The sequence below is a fragment of the Haplochromis burtoni genome, unplaced genomic scaffold (genome assembly GCF_018398535.1).
Source record: "Haplochromis burtoni strain Fernald_Lab_line unplaced genomic scaffold, NCSU_Asbu1 Contig_171, whole genome shotgun sequence".
NCBI lineage: Eukaryota > Metazoa > Chordata > Actinopteri > Cichliformes > Cichlidae > Haplochromis > Haplochromis burtoni.
Window position 1 is genome coordinate 666,374 of NW_024582532.1, and position 19,379 is coordinate 685,752.

General features: G+C 39.5%; 1 protein-coding gene across 10 annotated transcripts in view; it reads left to right on the plus strand.

The window, feature by feature from the left end:
• The window catches only part of pleca (plectin a), a 104,714-nt gene that overhangs the window by 21,760 nt on the left and 63,575 nt on the right, over positions 1 to 19,379 (plus strand). The window contains exon 1 of one of the 10 annotated variants that reach the window (XM_042225426.1): positions 10,931 to 12,868. The exons of 8 other annotated variants lie outside the window; for them this stretch is intronic. In XM_042225426.1, coding sequence (XP_042081360.1) covers positions 12,823 to 12,868 — 46 coding nt within the window. In that variant the 5' untranslated portion in view covers positions 10,931 to 12,822. Of the gene's footprint in view, positions 1 to 10,930; positions 12,869 to 19,379 lie in introns of those variants that run through there. One more of the 10 variants, XM_014339606.2, reaches the window with a different exon arrangement.

Consider the following 19,379-nt stretch of genomic DNA (forward strand, 5'->3'; position numbering starts at 1 on the left):
CGTGATCACACATACACACAGATGTGTCCAGGTTGTAAAATAGGAAAAATATTCCTCTTCTGTCATTTAATATGTGCCAAGTGGACAAGGCCTCTTTCTTTTTTTCCCCTGAATAATCCATTAACATCTATGAAGTTCTACAAAAAAAACCACATTTTATTTATAATTATTTATATATATTTCACATTATCATTACATTTACATTACATTTTTACATTTGTTTTGTCTAAGGAGCTTGGAAAGAAAAGCGTCTGGACTTCTTTAGTTGCTTGAAGACGTTTCACCTCTCATCCGAGAAGCTTCTTCAGTTCTAAGGGTCAAATGGTGGAGAGTCCCAGATTTAAACCCAGGGGATTTCCCCAGACATCTGGATGAGAGGGAAACGTCTTCAAGCAACTAAAGAAGTCCAGACGCTTTTCTTTCCAAGCTCCTTAGACTACGATGACCTGGATGACTGAGAACCTTCACAGACATACATTTGTTTTGATTTTCATGTCCATGCATGTGCAGCTAATTTATTGATCTGAGCCTCCAAAGTGTAAAAACTCCTCATCCTGATCTGTTGAGCACTTTTGAACATCTGCAGACATTCTGACTGGTCTCTAACTGGTAATTACACGGCAAGCAACAACACATTCCTGATTAATAATCCACAGTTCAAGGCCAAACAGACAAATGCATCAGACTGTAGCTGTTGGATGAATGACGTCTTTTCAAAAAGTTCAAAACCAATGTCCTATTTAAATGTGGCGGGTCTCATGCTCAAGACCGTCTCCTTGTGCATGTTTGGATAGTTTCAAGTGCTGTTTTTAGATCGCTTGATGGAAGTTTAGTTGTGCCCCCTAGCATTTTCATGCACTGATAGTTACTCTGCTCTGCAGCATAGCAGAAGTTGAAGTCATGGAATTGAATTTGGTCTGAATGCATAATCAGAAGCCTTCTTCTTTGAGTTTCTGCCTGTCAAGACTATCGACACTGTCAGCTGAAAGCCTGAAAATAATTACGGAGAAAACTGTCAAGTCATCAGATAACACTCCTCTTAAAAACACACAAATTTATAAATCTTTTTTGCAGGCATGAAAAGTTACAGGAGAAATAAAGGGGCACATGTATTGCCTGAGAGCTGCTGTCCTCTGACAGAGGACATACTCCTACATTATTCCCACATATGTTCACACCTACACTCCATCCCACTGTGCCAACAGCATGGCTCAGTATCTGGTAGATTAGTGAGGACTCAGAAGCTGCAGTAGGCCATTCTCACCTGTCTGTCTGCTAATTCTCTTGAGTTTATAAGGTGACCTTTTAGTCTGTATGTTCTGCTTAAACATGGTAAATGGACTCATTCTTATATAGTACTTTTATACCCTTGCAGAGGACTCAAGGCTCACCTTTAACCTCTATCACCTCTATTCACCTTTAAACATATTCCGTGCAGACTGCTGCACGTTAAGCATGTAAATCAGCAGCAACAACAAAATCCCACACGAGCAAGGTGAATATCATCTCGTTACAATGCAATCTTCTCATGGAAGACCTTCTTTCCTGGCACTGATATGAATGTGGGTTTGATATGTATTATCTATTTAAAAGTGGCTGCAGCCCAAGACCGACACACATCACCACTCTGCAAAAACTGCTCAGTACTGCCTCAAGCCCAATGACAAAAACCCACCAGGGGTTGACTCTCAGACCAATCAAGAATCTGGAGGAATTCCTCACTCATGAGTTACAATGCTTTGCGATTATAAGTATCTTTATGTAAAAGGACCCAAACCTAAGTTGTCAAAATACTAATTTTAAGAATTATATTCAGTGAATCATTTCAGTTACAGCATGTATTTTGTGTGTGGTCGATCTTCAACTAGTGTAGATTTAGGTTTTTAACTTTTTATGTTGCTGCATTTAAAAAAAAATAAATGGTAGACCAGGCACAAGCTGTGTAATTATCTGAGTTATTATATGTAAAATTATCTGAAATCGAACCTTAGCCACACCGAGTTCTTCTTTCTGATGTTCATAAGGCCGCTCAACTTGTTAAACATATTCTAAAGCCAACAACAACCTCAGAAACGTCTTATTCCTGGATTAGGTACAGCGCTTTGAAATCTTAGAGGATATCAGCCAGTCTGCTGTGATTTTCAGAAACCTTTCAGTTCCTGCAGTAAGACCAGTCATCTGGCTGATTCTGTGCTGGTCATGCCTCTTTATCTAATAGATGCCCTCACATTCTTTCACGTAGTCCAAATCCTTTCTGATGATAAATGGCATATAGATGTAATTGGTTTGTGTCTTTGGTTTCTTTTGTGGAACTGCTTTAAGTCTGCGGAGGAATGGAAATCCTGACTGTGAACCGCAGTGAAGTGAACTCAGCCTGGCAAAGTTTGCTGGTGAGAGCCGCTGTAATTGAGATGGGATTTGTATTGGAGCAGAGGATTAGTGCCCTCCCAAATCCATGGAGTCAATAACAGCTGACGTTTGTTATGTAACCACACTGCAAAATGTTCAATGTATGAACTTTCTTTTAGTCTTTAACTAGATCAGAAATATTATATTTTTATAGTCGCAGTGTTAAGTGGGCAACAAATAAACAAAGAAAAAAACGTTGCTCTGAAAATAGTCAGCTATAAGACTCGGACTGAAAATTATTGAAAAAGCAGCCAAAGTCCAGAGAAAAACTTTGAAAGACCTTCAGAAAGCCTGAAGAACTATTACTTAAGCAAGACTTTTGCACAGTACAGAGGGTCAGGAGGTTAGGAAATTAGTTTTAAAGCATTGCAGTTTGGATTATTGTTGTCACCCTACCAGGTGGACAGACAAGCAGCATGGACACCCCAGTTTGTGAATGCAATACCTCGAGAACGAGGTGAAGTAGGATTTTTAAATTGAATTTGTTGATGTGTCTATTAAACATCTGTGGATGCAATAATGCAAAAAGGAAGTCACCGGGATTTAAATTTATACCATACGTTCATCTGCTAGGAGGCTGAGGGGTAGCACTGGCAGTCACCAGTATTTTTGTAATACTGTGTATTCAGTTAGATTACACCAGATGTCTGTTGAGCTCTCAGCCACATGTAATTGTCTTGATTTTTGTATTTATTTATTTTGTGCACAAAAAAGAATAAATCTTTATGCATAGACTTATATTTTTTTTTAAGAAGTTTAAAAATAACTGAATATATTTGGACCAGCGGGCGGAGTGATGAGTAGCAAGCATGGTTACCAGGTGTGTGTATAGGTTTTATGGATGCATGGCACAAATACAGGTACCTGTTAACATACTTGAGTCTGACACAAGGGATCTTGAACAGTTTTGTTTTGTTTTTTCCATTTTTTTTTTTACACACGAAACCAGATTTGTTAGAGAATTGTTAAAAATGCTCCAAACACTAAACATCACAAAATGTTTTTGTGGCACTGGTTTAGCTTTCTGCTAAAATCAACTGGTTTTCCAGCTTTCTGTGGAGTTGTTATGAAGAGGCCAAGCAGTTAGTTTTGTTTTGTTTTTGTTTTCAATTTTATTTTTAATTTATATGTTTTGTTTATTAGTCTTTAAACATGGGGACTGACTTGCTTTTGGAGTACCAAGTGGTCAATAGAGGAACTGCAGTTTTTGGCACCTCTATATTGTCTAAACTTTTCACTTACAGACGTTGCTGCAGCTGACTGGATGTTTGATCAAATTAACATATTAGTTGATAAAACTCAAACAACACAGCTGAGGGTTGGACAGCTGTTATTCCCTTCGCTTGCCACTCTAACCGCACAGCTGCTTTAGCTGTTTACTGTCCGTTTTAAGGCCAGAGAGAGCGAGAGAGAGGAAAAGAATCGATCAATAATCATCAACCTCAGGTCACTGAATAGGATGATGTCACTCTTTACTTCCCCACAGTGCTCTAAAGCACAGGTTTCGTGCAGTGTGTCCGGTGGGTTATTGAGTGATAGCAGTGACACACAGAAAGATGTCTTTCTAATCTGTCTGAGAGGATGATGTCACTGGAGGAAAAATCATTCTGGTCGCAGGGAGATTTCAGTCTCCAGGATACAGTCATATACAAACTGTTATTTTATCCGTCTTGAGCGCTCTGCACAGTCGAGCTATAAAAGATTGTAAGTGCTTACAAAAATAGATTAAAATATAGTTCCACACCACGTGATATGATTTGTAGTTGCAGCATACTACAGCACAAAGTTCTGTATCCACAAATCCATTTCATTGACTGATTAAAGGAAAAGGTCTGTATTTTGGAATAAAGATCACTTTGGTTTTTCTGCTGCTTATAGTTAGATGAAAAACAGGATACAGTTCTCATGTCAAGCTGTTTAATATAAAACGCCATGTAGAAGCTCTCAGCATGAAGATAAAATAAGATGTACTTCCAAAACCAGAACTAGAACTAAAGAAGACAAAAGGCATTACTGCATAGGCGAGACAGGGAGAGGCAGAGATGGATAAAATAGAAACACAAGAAGGAACAACAAAAACTCAATAAAATCACAAGAACTAAAACTCGTCAGCACTGAAAGCCAGGATCGTGAGACAAGATGTACTCTTAGGTTTTTAATATAACTAGCTTGCTCAGTATGAGTACATCTTCATTCATAATATTACAATATATTACAATTACTTCTTTCATCTCCCTGATAAGGACATTGTATTTGTGCAGCACATCCCACCTTACCTGAATACTTCTGCTCATCTCTTAGTCTAACCTTTGAATCAGGAAGCTCAGAGATCCCAGCCTGATGTTTGTCCTGGGTCGCTGAACAATGGTGCTAACATCCCGTTTGTGGCATGCTGCAGTAATCCCGACTAATGCCAGGAATGCCAGTAGGGAGCTGACTGGCATTCTCACTGTTTTTCTGCAGGGTTTGAAAATCACTGCTGCTGCTTTTTTCACACACCACGACCCTTGAAGTCTGCAACTTCTATCTTCTTTTATTTTTTAATACTAACGAGGCTATGAGCAGTTTGTCTGGAGCGGTGATTCAACAATAACATTTATATTGATTTCTGTCTCACCTCGTCTCATTTTTAGAGGTGAAACGGAATGAGCTCATCTCAGAAGTTACTACTCAAGTTATTTATTTTCTAGTGCTTTGCAACATTGAAAGAATTTAAAACACAGTGACTGCAAAAAGTAACATATTAATTTCCCGGAGAAAGATACTGCAGAAGTTAAAAGCTCGATGAGTGTTTGAAAACGTGTTAGTGATCTTGATCTTATTCACACACAATGGATACATTGTTCAGCGTAAATAAACTACTTCTGGGTGTCCTGACTCCTGACTGGTGCATCTCTATTAGAGACACCCAAAAGGAAAACAGACATCCTCAATGTGTCTCTTTCAGAGTTCAGATCTGAAAGACAACAAGCCTTAAAACATTTGTCATCATGACACATTCTGTGAATTCCTCTGGTGTTGTGGTCCTCCTGAAAAGTGCTCCTTTTCTCCTCTCTGAAAGGACTTTAGACAAAGCCTCATAGAACACACACACACACAGATTCCTCTGTGGTTGCTTTCTTTTCCTTTCCTGGGAGCTTCTGTGACGCACAAATTGTGTAACCAAAATTCGATATAATGTAATAATTCTATTGCTGCGAAGACCAAAAAGTTCCAAAACGAAATAGTTGCATAAATGACTGGAAGCGTAACATGCAGTTAAATGCATTGAAAATAGTACTTGCCCAATATTTGAAGGTTTGGTATATGGTTGTGGCATAAAACCGGCAACACGAGTCTCGCTTTAGAATGTAAATGTTAACATAGTGAAGTTTTGCATAGATTTTATGCAAATACACACACACTCTATGTAAAAGATTAATGTAACTTTGAAGGATTTCTGTATTTACTTTTTAAATCTTAAACTTGCATTCTTTCTTATGACCAGTAGGGGGCGACTCCTCTGATCAAGTCAAAGAAAATAATCGTAAACATTTTTTTGATGACTTTACTTTCAGTCGGGTTTCACTACATGCTTTTGCCGTGTCCTCGACTTTCAGTCATTTTCACCCATCGCTGAGTTCATGTTGACAGCAAACTCAACAGGAGTCCACAAACCAGTCGATGTTGATGTTTTTTTAATTCTGTTAATATCGGGAAATTTGTCACCAAGTGGCCATGATATAAACAGGATGACATCCACCAGCTGTTGATGTTAAAATGGGCTCTTTTTATGTGTGAGATAATCAGGGAGTGGCAGTAGTAAAGAGATTATTTTTAGCTGCTGAATTCTCGGCTTGTTTGTTTGAGTTCAGATGAACTGCAACAACTGCACAGGGAGTTTAATATCGCCGATGGACCTAGACAGGAACTGATGTGGGGGTATCACCACCTACTCCTCCACACGCCCCACCCTGAAGAGTATGTTGGTGACACTCCAGCTTCTAATGGCTGAACTTCCATAGTGGGAGGAGCCACATCCCACAGAGGGGTGGAGCGGGTGTATCGGGTCTTCCACCTGGGATTAAAAGGGACTGAAGGCTTTGGCACCGCTGCTTGGAAACAGAAATATCATTCAAACTGGTGTGGAGCCAGGGGGCTTAATATACCTCACAATGATGTTTAGCTGGGAAATTGAATTTTCTCTGACTCCTCAAATATGCACAGAAACAATAGTTTTTACTGTGTAGGACTGTGCTGTTTTTTTAGAGTAAACTCCAGGAATGAAATCCCCCAAAATAGTCACAGTTGAAAAGGAGAAAGTCGACAGTTAATCAAAAAACAAATCACTGAGTTATGTTTCTTTGTTATTGGCTCCAGCACAAGCTAGGAAATTCCTAAGGTGGTGTGCAAGTTTTGGTTTTGAACACTAACCTTTTTTCATCTCAAAACATTAGTGTGTAGGTGTTCAGAAAATGCTTATTATTGGCAGCGCTCCTCATCAAGGTGAGGTTCCTTTGTGATTAAAAGTTCATGCACATTAATATTTACGTAAGAGGGAATATCTAACCTTAACATGGCCAAAGCTCTTTACTAAAATCCAGAAATCAAATTAAAATGAATTATTTCTGAGACTAGATTGTCCACTTTAATACCAGATGTTTTTATTAATGCACCCTGTGGAAGGTACATACATATCATGTAGAGAAATAAACCTGTTCCTTTCATTTTACTTCTTTTTTTTTTGTTTTTATGAAGCTGGTTTTTCAGGTTTCATGTGTAATGCAGAGTATGGCAAACTGAATTCCTCGACGGGCTGTAGTGAGAAATGAGAATCATGTCAAAGCCAGGCCCATAAAGCCCTTAACCAGTCAACCGCTAAACTTTATTAACGTTTATAATGTTCTCTTTACGGTTCAACAAGATGGTTACCCTGCAGCCAACTAACAACAAACCATAACACAAGCCTGATTATGACCGATACTGGTACTATGGACTGTTTCGTAAAACCAGACGTATCCAGATGTAAATGCAAAGTCTTACATTTTTGTTCTTGCACATCTGTCTACAACTCTCACCTAGCTGAAAGTAGAAGCTTGCATTAAAAAAATAGACAACAAGAAAATATCTTTGAACTTCCACAAAACCACCGAAAAAGCAATCTTTAGAAATTGCTGCGGGAAGTCATCATCCTTCAGCCCGACTACATTTGCTGGGGACAGTTAACTAATGCCAGCATGATGCCAAGTGAGCTTAAGAGGCACCTGGAAACCAAACATTCCTTCAGTGAAAAGCTTTGCCCACTTCAAAAGTTCAGTGGATAAGAAACAGGGATAGCAGGAGCATCTGCTGGATTGTGTGGAAGTGTCTGATGTGGTAATGGAACTTACTGGACATCCCCCAAAATGTAGGTATGATGCATTAAAGTAAAAAAAAATGGATAACACAGAGGCCATTTTTGCTGACATGAACAAAACCTTGCTTTTTGAGTCTTTGCAATGATGTATGTTACTCAGTCTCACATCTGTTCAAATCAGCCTTTAGTAGGTCTGTGCGATATGACCAAAATCTCATATCCCGATATAAGAATTCTATCGTCCGATAACGATGTAAATCACAAAAATGTAACATTTTCTGTAAATTCTGTGAATCTCGGGCAGCTCGACTTGCGTGAAGTGTTTCCAGCTGGGCGTCATGTAGCTGGAGTCGAATGTTTTAACCGATGCATGAAACTATACATTTTTAGACATAAGTTGTATTTATCACACGGCGTGCTGCGGGGAAAAGCCTGTTCTAACGTTTGAGTCTAAGGTTTATTTTTTAGCACCTGGCGGCTCTTTTTTACTTCTCATCCGTAAATAATCTGCTCTTTCACGTGATTCAGTTTATTTTGAAAAGTCTCAACAGGATCTTGAGCTTTATTGTGAAAGGTTTATGTGGAACATAAACAAGCGGACACGCAATGGTTTTACTGACAACACATAAAAACAGGCGCTTGTCCGTCCGTAGTGTGGTTATATAAATATAAGAGAAAGAGAGAACTTTAAGAAATTAATATAGCCACTACAGTGACCATCAAAACGATGAAAAAATATTGCCGTAAACAGTTTATTTTGCGACACCACGAAACAAACGATAGCGTAAAATGAAACGATAGACGTTTTTATATCGTCATCCGATATATATCGTTATATCGAACAGCCCTAGCCTTTAGCAACAGATTTGCTTTTTTTTTTTTTGATTCCTGTAAGGAAATATGCGTGTGGAGGTGCATCTGTTTAGTTTGGCACTCGCAGCACTTTACAGACCAACGCTACGACTGGGTGGGCCTTATTTTTAACTTTAAGTGGTAAATATGTTGCATGAGCATTTAAAGAGGCCCATACTTGGGGATGGGTGTTTATTTTGACACACATGTGGTGTTTGCTGTTTGTCGTAACCACTGGTTTAATTTCCTCCCAGCTTAGTGAAGTCCTTTGCTCTACTCTGTTCTGCAGATCTGAGGCAGCTCGCGGTTGTTAAGCCGTGTTTCTTAACATACTTTCACAAAGCACTAAGACGAGGGGGAATGCCGCAGTTTTAGTGACTGAGTCATTAGATTAAACAGGTTTGCTTGTTCTAGAGTCACATGCATCATGTGATTTAATAGTCTAACTTCTGAAAGTTCAGATATATGTGTCTGTTTGAGGAGCAAAGAGCAGTCAGGGTTTGCATCACTGGATTAAAATAATGAGTGGTTTGGACCAACATCAGTGTGAGTGAGTTGGCCTGTTTATTAGTCAAATTACTTGGTTGGTTTTTTTCATTCCTCTGTTTATCCATCTGTCAAACTTGATGTCTTGATTTTAAGAAAAACTTAAATGCATCTCAGCACGTTGGAATCTTTGTAGAATTCAAGGAGTCTTTCTTTTATTTATTTTTTCTTCAGTCACATACTACTGATGTAAAGTTAAAGATTTCAGCATGGGAAGTGATCGAGTTTGACTCGCTGTTTGGGCCAGCCTCAAGTGGCCACTAGAAGAACTGCAGTTTCTAACACTTGTTCCTTGATTTTGGCAGACCAGCTCCAGTCGTTTGTCCTGCCTCACTGAAATGGTATGTTTTAGTGTGATGTGCACTGTCTTTATACTGCGCCAAATCACAGCAACAGTCGTCTCAAGGTACTTTATTTTGTAAGGGAGACACTTGAATAATACATACAGAGAAAAACCCAGCAGTCATATGACCCCCTATGAGCAAGCACTTTGGAGACAGTGGGAAGGAAAAACTCCATTTAACAGGAAGAAACCTCCAGCTGAACCAGGCTCAGGGAGGGGTGGGGCCATCTGCTGTGACTGGTTGGGGTTGGGTCTCCAAGGACATTAGGGTGAAAGTAAGACACTACCAGTAAAGCGCTTTGAGCCGAGTTGCTACATGTGACTTTTGTGTTGTTTTCGGGACTTTTTATTGTAAAAAAATAAAATATGGAACTATAAATAAATGTAATTTGGTTGAGAATTTTGTTTTTTGTGATAGTTTTCTTGTACTCTAGAGGGAGTAATAAACAGGGCTGATTTGTGGATTACACAAATCTAAAAATGAGCGTTTGGTCTTGTTTGTTAATCTATCACAAACTGCATTATTGTAGGATCTGCTGTCATCATTTAAAGACTTAATCTCTTCCAGGTTCTCCCAATTAGCCCTTGCTTCTTGGCTCCCTGCTTATCTCTTTGCTGCTGTTGTAACTGGATCTGTGATGAGCCATTGATTTTTGTATTGATTGTAGAAGTGGTCATTACATCCTGCCTACATAACCTCCTCCATGATTGTGGCCTGCGCTTTGCTAAAATGTGCCAATATCACGATACTATTTGTCATGTAGGTGCTCTACAGTGGTGTAGTGTCTTTGGCATTTTTTTTCCTCACACTAGAACAACTGAAGCATCAGTGTGAAACAGTTTAAGGTCAGACACCAGCTGTTGAATTCAGCAACTCTCTGTTAGGAGAGAAAATACACCTTTTGTAAAGTGTCTCAGTGAGAAAACATCCACGGCAGCAGCAGCAGCTTCTTTTTTCCAGGGAATATTCAGCTATTTTTATTCCCGTCTGTCTACATGTGAGCTCAGAGATGTTTGTTTCTGCAGGGTGTGAAGACATTTGTCCCCAGTGATTGATGCACGTCTCGTGTTTTTCATATACCTCATAAAACAACCTTGTTTTGTTAGATGTCAAAATTCTTTAAAGATGATTTATTGTCAGTGCTCGGTTTGCAGGCTGTTTGAAACATTTCTGCTATTTATGTTTTTAAATTGAAAGCAGCTGTCAGATCTGTGCGTCATGGATCAGGAGAGCTTTTTAGACCTGCAACACTGAGAACCTTAAAAGCTCGTCCTTTGGCTTGTAACAGGTGCTTTTAAGTAGTCTGGCCACTGAACGATTAATTAGGAAGGAAAAAAAACTCTTAGCAGGGAAACACAGCCGACTCTGAGACTGAACCTTTCCCGTGAGTTTGATAGACGTAACCTACTCTTCTTTATTTGATTATGGGTAAACATAATCTGACTGGTTACAAAGGATTAGTTTAACTTAGGTCTTATAAGCCTATTACCAAAACGTTGTCTGTGCTGACTCATTGCATTGTAAAGCAGATTTCTCCTTTAAGGGAGACTCTCAGGTTTAGACGAGGTTCTTGTACACATTGTGTTTGAGTGACTCACGAGTTTCACGTGTAGCTAAGCCGGCTCTCCTCGTAATCGTTACCTGTCAACTGTCATAATGCTTTGACACGTCAGCAGTAGAGAGCAGCACTGTTTCCACTCATGAACCAGAAAATGAGATTTTTCTCATCTTTTTTTTTTAATGTCTTGCCATAATGTTCCCTTTTTCATGTTTTTCTGAGAACTGTCTATTGCAGCTCAGCAAATGTCTGACTCCTCACATCTGAGCACAATTTATTTCAAATATTTTTGAAATACAGTTTCCAGAAGTTCAAACAAACCCTGCAGGTATCATCACCTCCACTTACCCCGTCCACTCCAGCCACTAGATGGGGCAGGCTCAAAGAAAAACCCACGCAGTCATGTTTTGGCTCCCAGAGTTGCATTTAGTAGATCTGTTATCGATGTCTGGCAATTACAAATCAAAAAATAAACTTTTTGTGCTTTGCTTGAATAGTCTCACTTGATTATAGTGCAGTTACTCTGGTGTGATGCATGTCCTATCACCTGCTATGTGTTTTTGAGTACAAATAAAATCTCTTTGAACAACTAGAATTGTTCTTTATTTAGTTGCATGGATCTACTGGAATTTGAAGCAAGAAAGTTTCCTGTGCTTTTATAAAAGTTCACAGATTCTTCATACAGTAGCCGTGTGTTATGCTGATCACTCGTCAATCCTCTGTCGGTTTATTCGTGCTTAAGCAAAAAGCATTTTTGCTGTTGCTGACTTCAGGCACAATGCAGCGATGTCAGCCGGTCACTGGAGGCTTGAGGAGACTGCTGAGTCAAAGTCAGCATAACCTTGCTGTCATCTTCTAAAATATTTCTGTCAAGGCTCTGATAATGTAAGCGCTTTGATTGTTGGTTCATTGACAGGAACTTTCTTATGCTTTATCTGCTGATAAGATTGAATGCTGAGTATGGCTGTTAATCCATGAGATGAAATGATGTGATCTTAGTTTGTTTTGTGGCTTTGATTAATGACTTCATTACTGTGACCTCTGCAGAGTTGAATCATGGTAGTGCTTAAAAAGATGCACGAGTGCATTTTATTAAGGCTCCAAAATTCAGTTTCCTAAAACTGCTCTGTCATCCAAAGCACCCTGAGGTCCCCTCTGCAGTACATTTAATGAAAAATAGAGGGACTCTTCCGGTCGAGTAGTGGAATACTTTATTGGGAGATGCTGAATCATAGTTAATGTTTCAGTGCAAAAATGAACAACACAGTGACTCTTTGTCAAGTTTATCTTAATTTTAGAGTCTAGATATGTTTGCAGGGGATTTGATCTTCATTTAAAGGTTTTTTTCTTCCCTCCTATCACTCACGACTCGAGTCAAAAACGCTCTGCACTGCCTGCTCGACACCAGCTGCTTGCGTGCTAGTGATGTGATGGTGGAGGATGACTGGTTGAGGCACCTCCCTGTGAAACACCACAAGGATGAGAAGGAACAGCAAGAGGGAGGGGTAGGAGCTGGAAAAGAGGGAGGTGTGCTTCCCTCTTTCACAATTTCTTTGCTGACAGGGTTTGTGTGCAAGTGGGCAGAGAGAGAGAGAGAACAAAAACACTGAGCTGCCAAGTCCTGTGGGAGCAGAGAGGGAGAGGGAGGGAGGCAGAGAGTGGTAGAAACAGACTGCCGTTAGCTGAGGGACGTTTACATCCTCCAGCGTGGTGCTTCAGTGCTGAGCTGACATTGCAGGGCTCAAACTCTGCTGTTTGGAGACTCAGCAGCCGTGAGAATGGATCCTGGAAGGTCTATCCAGCATGAGATCAGCTCTCTCAAAGGTACCACGCCTGACTTTATTCCATAATTTCTTTTTTTTTTAACTTCCTGACTTGTCATCACCATCATATGCTTTCAGGACCGCCTTGTTTTCCCACAATCCTTCTCTGGTCAGGACTTCCTCATTTGTATAGATGCAGGCTAAAGAAAAAGTTCAGTCGTGAGTGTTTCTGGGAGTTAAATGGGGGAATTATAGTCCCCTGTTCTCCCGCCTCCTTTCTGCGGATAACAGAAGTGAAAAGCTTTTCTTCCCCTGATGTCCAGGCGTGACCACAGGGGTTGGAGCAAGGGTCACTGTGAGGCGGTGTCTTTTATGAGCCTGGCTGGGTGGGTGGGTGTGTGTGTGAGATGCTGAGGGAGGCTGGTGCTGCTGCATGCGGCACATTGAATGCGTCTGCGCCGGGAGATGCAGAACTCAACGCCTGGTGCAGAGTGGCTGCTGCATCGCCGTGGTAACAGCAGGAATTATGGTTAAGCGTGAGTCCTGAGATGGGACCGGCGATGGTGCAGAGACGGAGCTGATCACACACTCTCTACAGCCGTAGTCTGTGTTCTGTCTGCTGCAGCGAGCTTCGGTGTTTGCTTATAATTAGTGCGTACATCATCAGAGTTTGCTCCACCCACCTTCTCTTTTCAAGTGTCTCACTCAGCTGTACTTCAGTGTCACAGACGTCATAAATACAGTACTGCAAAGTGTCATTTTAACACTTATTATCCCCATTTTGAAGATTTTGATTTTTTAAATAAGTATAAAAGCAAATTCACATTTTCATCAGCTCTATTACTTTTCTTTTGTGCAGTTTTAACCTTATGTTTAATATTTTGTCATATTGAATATAATGCATTAAGATATTCCTACTTTTTAAGCAGTTCTGTTACAGATTATGATTATTAGTTTTGGCTTCTGTGACATGGGAATTTTACGGCTTTTGAGATTAAAATGAAATATGTCTTATCCTATAAATGAAGGGTATCAAAATCAACCTTTAAAAGGTTCCTAGTTATATTTTTGGATGAATAGTTCCCGATTTATCTAATAAATATATTAATTTTAGAAGGCTGGCAGATTTCTTGTGAAAATGTTACAGAACTCAAATGGCTTTAACACTTGAAAAAATAATAACAAGTGAATATTTCTCTCAGATTTCATCTATCACATCAAACATATGATGCTACCTGCTGATCCTGTGTTACAAGGGAAAAGGAAAGAGTTGTAGCTTTAGCACTGATATTTAAATGTAGGTCTCGTTCAAATCAATAGTTTAGAAAATTAGAAAAAGAAAGACCTTGTTAAGTTTAGGAATTCTAGCTGCGGTTTCATGATTTATGCATTTAAATGAATGTACATTTGTTCAGGTCATGGATATTGTTGCCTACTTCATGTAAGAGACAAATATATTTATATTTAGAGAGACAGAAAGCCCCTAATTTGAGGAGAGAACAACCAGACTGTTGCAGCTTTTTCTAATGCTGGTGTCTGTGTGGAGCTGTGGTTTGTCTGCAGTATTCTGGCAAAATGTGGTAACGCTTTGGAAAAGTTTTCCAGGCAGCGGAGGCATTTAAATGATCCTGGAGAGGGATCTGAAGGAGTCCTGCCCATTTGGATAGGCTGAGAATGTGTTCCCCAGGGCTGTGGAGACAAAGGCTCTTCGCTTCACTGAGCGCTCCCAATGGAGTTACTTAATATGTCGAACACCGCTGCTTACTCAGTCAGACTGAGTTCATTTGTAAGCATGTCGTCACTGCAGGACCATCACTCCCATTGTCTCTTTGTGTCACCTATTCTCAGACACTTGGTACAGAGTCAGGAGCCTGCTGGTGATCTGCTGTATGTCATGAGAGGTGCATAGCAGCTATTATAGAAATTAGCATATTTTTTTCCTGTCTGCTTTACTGCTTTCTACAAGCCGATTCTCAGTCTTGACCCAATTATTTTAGCCTCATTTCAGGCTTATGTTGCTCTCAGTTGAAGAAAAGTTCTAAAAAAAAGTTACATTGTGGTGCATTCACTGACTCACTGAAATCTCTGCTTTTTCACTACCTGTTTTTTTTTTTCTTAAGTATTCTTTTTTGTATCGTTTTGCTCTCTTTTAAAACAGTTTCCTGGCTCACCACACTAAATAAAGTGTTACTTTTTGTTTTATTCAAAATAGAAAATAACCAGAGTGAAGACATTCTCCTTTACTTTCAGCACTTTTTCTACCCCAGGGTTTCTCAAACTCTTGTCAGCAGGTTTTCTGTTATGAATGATGCTTTCTGAAGGATACGTGCTGGTGAAAGAAAGATGGCTGTGCTTTTCAGCAGCAGAGGTCCACAGGATATCCAGTTAAAAGGAGTTCGGTGCAGGAGTCAAAGTACTTGACCTCTTGTGGTATTGTGTTGCAGGCAAAAAAGGTGAAGCAGGTCATTTTTAGAGGTATTTCCATATTTTAAACAGGTTTATATAATGAAATGGACTATTATATTTTTACATAAAATAAATAAATGTGTTTTATATAGATTAGTGTTAAAATGCATTTTGGGGTATTGGGGAAATCATGACAAAGTGAGGATGTTTTTTAAATAATGCCATCAGAAATACTTATCAGAAATGAAATAATCAAGTAAAACAACAGTTGAATACGTGGTTTGACCACCGCGCATGCAAGCACACTGGAGGTTGGCGAAAACATTCACCAGAAACGTTGCTTTTTGTTCCTCTTGATGTTGAAGATAGCATCAAGATCTTATGATGTCTATGGAGATGTTTCCTTTCTAAATGAATTTAAACAGATCATGTGCTTTCCTGTTTGTAATGAATCAGGTGATCGTTATTAATCCACCAAGGAAAAGGGCTGCAAACACCACACAAGAATACAAGAAAACATTTGGAGATCCAGGGCTTAAACAGTGTATAAGACAAACTGTCATAAAAACAAAAAACATGAAATTTGGCATGATAATTAAAAAAAAAAAAATCCGCTTTAGTTTTTTTTTCTTGTTTTTTGGTAAAACAGTCAACTTGAAAATTCCTGGATGACAACAGTAATTATGGCATGGACAGTTTGTTGATGCCCCATAATAACTCCAGTATATATCCATGTAGTGTGACTATATCCCAGCAGCTACAGGCCGGGCTGCAGAAATGTCCCTTCATTGCAATGAGACCAGGGTAGCACTATTTGTAAGCTAAAAGCAGGAAGGCAACCGCTTCTTTTCTTGACCCTGTTAGATTTATTCCTGTTCCGTCCACCGCAAAGTTATTGCTGTAGCCATGCGAAACACATAACACAACACCCACCAGTGCCGACAGCACAGCAATCCTTCAGAGATCTCACACTGCCGATGATGAAATGTGAACATAATGCATAAGTGTCAAAAAAGTGCCCCAAATGCCCACATGTTTGTTCATAAGTAAATCTGACCATATTTGGGAAACATTAATGTTCTTAATATTAATGTAAAGAAATATCTAAACATGGTGAAGCCTTAATTCCTGATTATGGCAGAAATAATCCTCAAATGCAGGGCTGTTCAAGTGCACGTTCATTTCATGCACAGCTGCAGCATTTATGATTAATCTGCTGCCTACTTCTCCATTTCATTGACTATTTGTCTGGTTTTTAACACAGAAACAAACGTGCTAATTTCCCACAGCTTTCTCTGTAAAGACTAATTGTCCAGTGCGTAAATGCACTGAAATTGTTGCACCATGAATCAGGAAATGGTGCCACTGACTAATTGTTACATCAGGCTGGCACCAGTGTTGTGGGCCACATGATGCACATGGTCTTTGCTGGATTCTTGTAGTTAAATCCCCTTTTTTCCATTTACAATAACAGTAGCAGGCAGTCGGCGTCAGCCATTGTTTTTACTCTATAAAGAGTTATTTACTTTATGTACAAAGGGCTGAAAGACCAGCAGCTGAAAGCCTGTTTGCCAGTTAGACCTGCGGCTGATCTAATCAGCAGATTAAAGGCCTGAGTGTAGATCTTTGTGGCTAACGAGATCAGAGACATACAGGAGGTGCTATGTATGGTCAGATAAGATGCTTGGTGACATTGTTTTGACAATTTAAGCGACCGTAGCTTCAGTAAGACAGTAGAACATACAATAGGGACACATTTAACAGCTGGAATAAATAGATTTGTGTTGGATAGTTTGATTAGATTAAAAAGTGGGCTGTGCTTCGGTGAACAGATCTGATTTCGTGAGGTTAAAACGCCCTCGCCTTGATTGTCAGACCTGACTACCACATCCAGTTCAGTAATTAAACAGTACGTGGGCTCTCTTTGGCCAAATTTGACAAGTAAAATATCGTCATCATTGAGTTGTTATTAAAGACCTGTATGATATAGATGGGAATCTGTAATTTAGGGATGAAGAAGTATTCCCCTTTGATTTGCTTACTCATTTTCCTACAGTTTCCCATGCATGTGTATCTCTGGTCATGCTCTGTTTCATATCTGCAGATATCTGCAAAAGATCACAGATTTCCTGTTGCTACTGCACTTTCTGTGAAGGGTATAAATGAGGGGCTGTCATCGTTGGGACAGAGAAGAGAAGGAACGATGTTTGAAATATTAGTTACTCATAAGTTTACATCCAGGTTTCTATACAGCTTCATTTATTCACGGTGTATTTTTGTTTCTGCACACATCCTGTCTGTATTTTATGGATAGAGGGCTCATATATAGCTGTTAGTCTCAGTAGCTCGAAAAAGCTTCAGCTGATATCTGAGCTGCAGGAATTAGTCGATAACTATATTCAAGGTTTCTCTGTCTGCAGCCAGAGTTAAGATTCACTGCAGATGTGAAGACTAGGCTTGTTGCACAAAGCATTCCCCCTACACTCTGTGCACAGACATATATAAAACATGAAATCTTTGAGATTAGCTAAACATATGTCAGTATTCAGAATTTGTACTTAAGGTTTTCTGCTTTCTTTTGTCAGAAAAATCTACACATCGGCCAAAATGCCATCTTAAAGCTATCAGCTACTGTTTGGAGCTAATTTAACTTTGGGTAATTAATAAAAGATAAAATTAGATGTATTTGGACTGTAAAGAAAGGATGTCTTGTCTTGTATATCAAATACACTGGATACTAGCTACACTAGCTGTTCCCAGAATGGCAGAACGGTGTCCTTCAGCTCATTGTTTTGGATTGGCAACCTGCAAGTTTACTGTTTTGGTTCATTGACAGAGATTTCAGCAGAAGTTGCACCTCTTTTTTTTTTTTTGTGAAAAAGCTCTGATAAATCCATCATACAATTCTTTCCCAGTTTCAGATCGTAGCACTAAAAGGGTTGATGGCCAACACTGAGCTAAAAGAAAGTAAATATCTGCATTACATTCAACAGGTCATCAACTGTTTGCTAACAAGTTTGTTCTTGGAACTCTGTGGCATCAGCTTATCCCTTTTTAAGTCCACTGTTGGGTTCATCCAGCCTTATGCTGTGGGTCCAAGTAAGGCCTCTTTACAAACATGACATGTCTTGATCTGTGGAAGATGACCTGCTTCACGAAGGCCTTGTGCTAAACTAACGAACACAACAATACTTTTTGACTACTGATACTGATTTTGTATCACACGTCTGTGGAACCACGATCCAGGTATACCTCCGTTTTTTGTGCTTTGGTTTTGATTTACAGGTTTCTGGCTTTTCTATAGAGGTCAAAAACAAACAGAGCTGATGACTGGATTAATGACTGGAACACAAACAAAAACTATTTCCAATTCACGTTTTATCTGAATGATCTTTACACATCAACACACATGACAGAACTGTCTAATAAAAAAAGTTCAATCACAAAATGAACACAAATCTTGTTCAGCTATTATAAACTGTAATCACCCAAATTTCAGCTTTTCTTAAATAACAAGTAGTTCCAGTTAGAAACTTTAGCTGACCCACATTAGTGCAATTAAACAGAGGCAGTGTAGCCCCCTAATGGGGTCCTGTGTACTGAAGAGTGCTGGAGCTGTCAGCGAGGCTGTCAGTCATGCTGTTTGATAACTCTGGAAACGGTCCCCGCGAGTGCCCCCCTGAGTTGGCCGATGAGATTGCTTAATCCCATTAACCTTGGGTTTCCTGTAATTCAGAAGAGCAACTGCCTCCATAATTTGACACATCCTGTCTAATCATCCAATCCTTCCTCTAATCCCACTCTCAGTGGAGCGTAATTACATTCTTTATGCTTTGTTTTGTTAGGGAAAGGGGATTCAGCAGGGAAACTGAAACAAGGTGACTCCTGTGCCGCTTGTAAGACGGAGGGTTCACACGGCTAAGTTTCTTTCCCTAAAGTGGCCAGGAGGGGGCACTGTTAGTGCAGCTGCTGCGGCCTTAATGAGGCTATTGAGACGTCTGTTGTTAACATAGTTATTGCTGTTTGTTTGTTGATTCTTAAGATTTCAATTGTAATAAAAAATATAAAGGATTGGGTTTTAGAAATGGGAGAGAGTCTGCTTTGGAGGAAAGTTGAATTTCTCTTTTTTGCCTTTTTTTTCTCTCTTTCTAGGTAAGTTGCTGCTC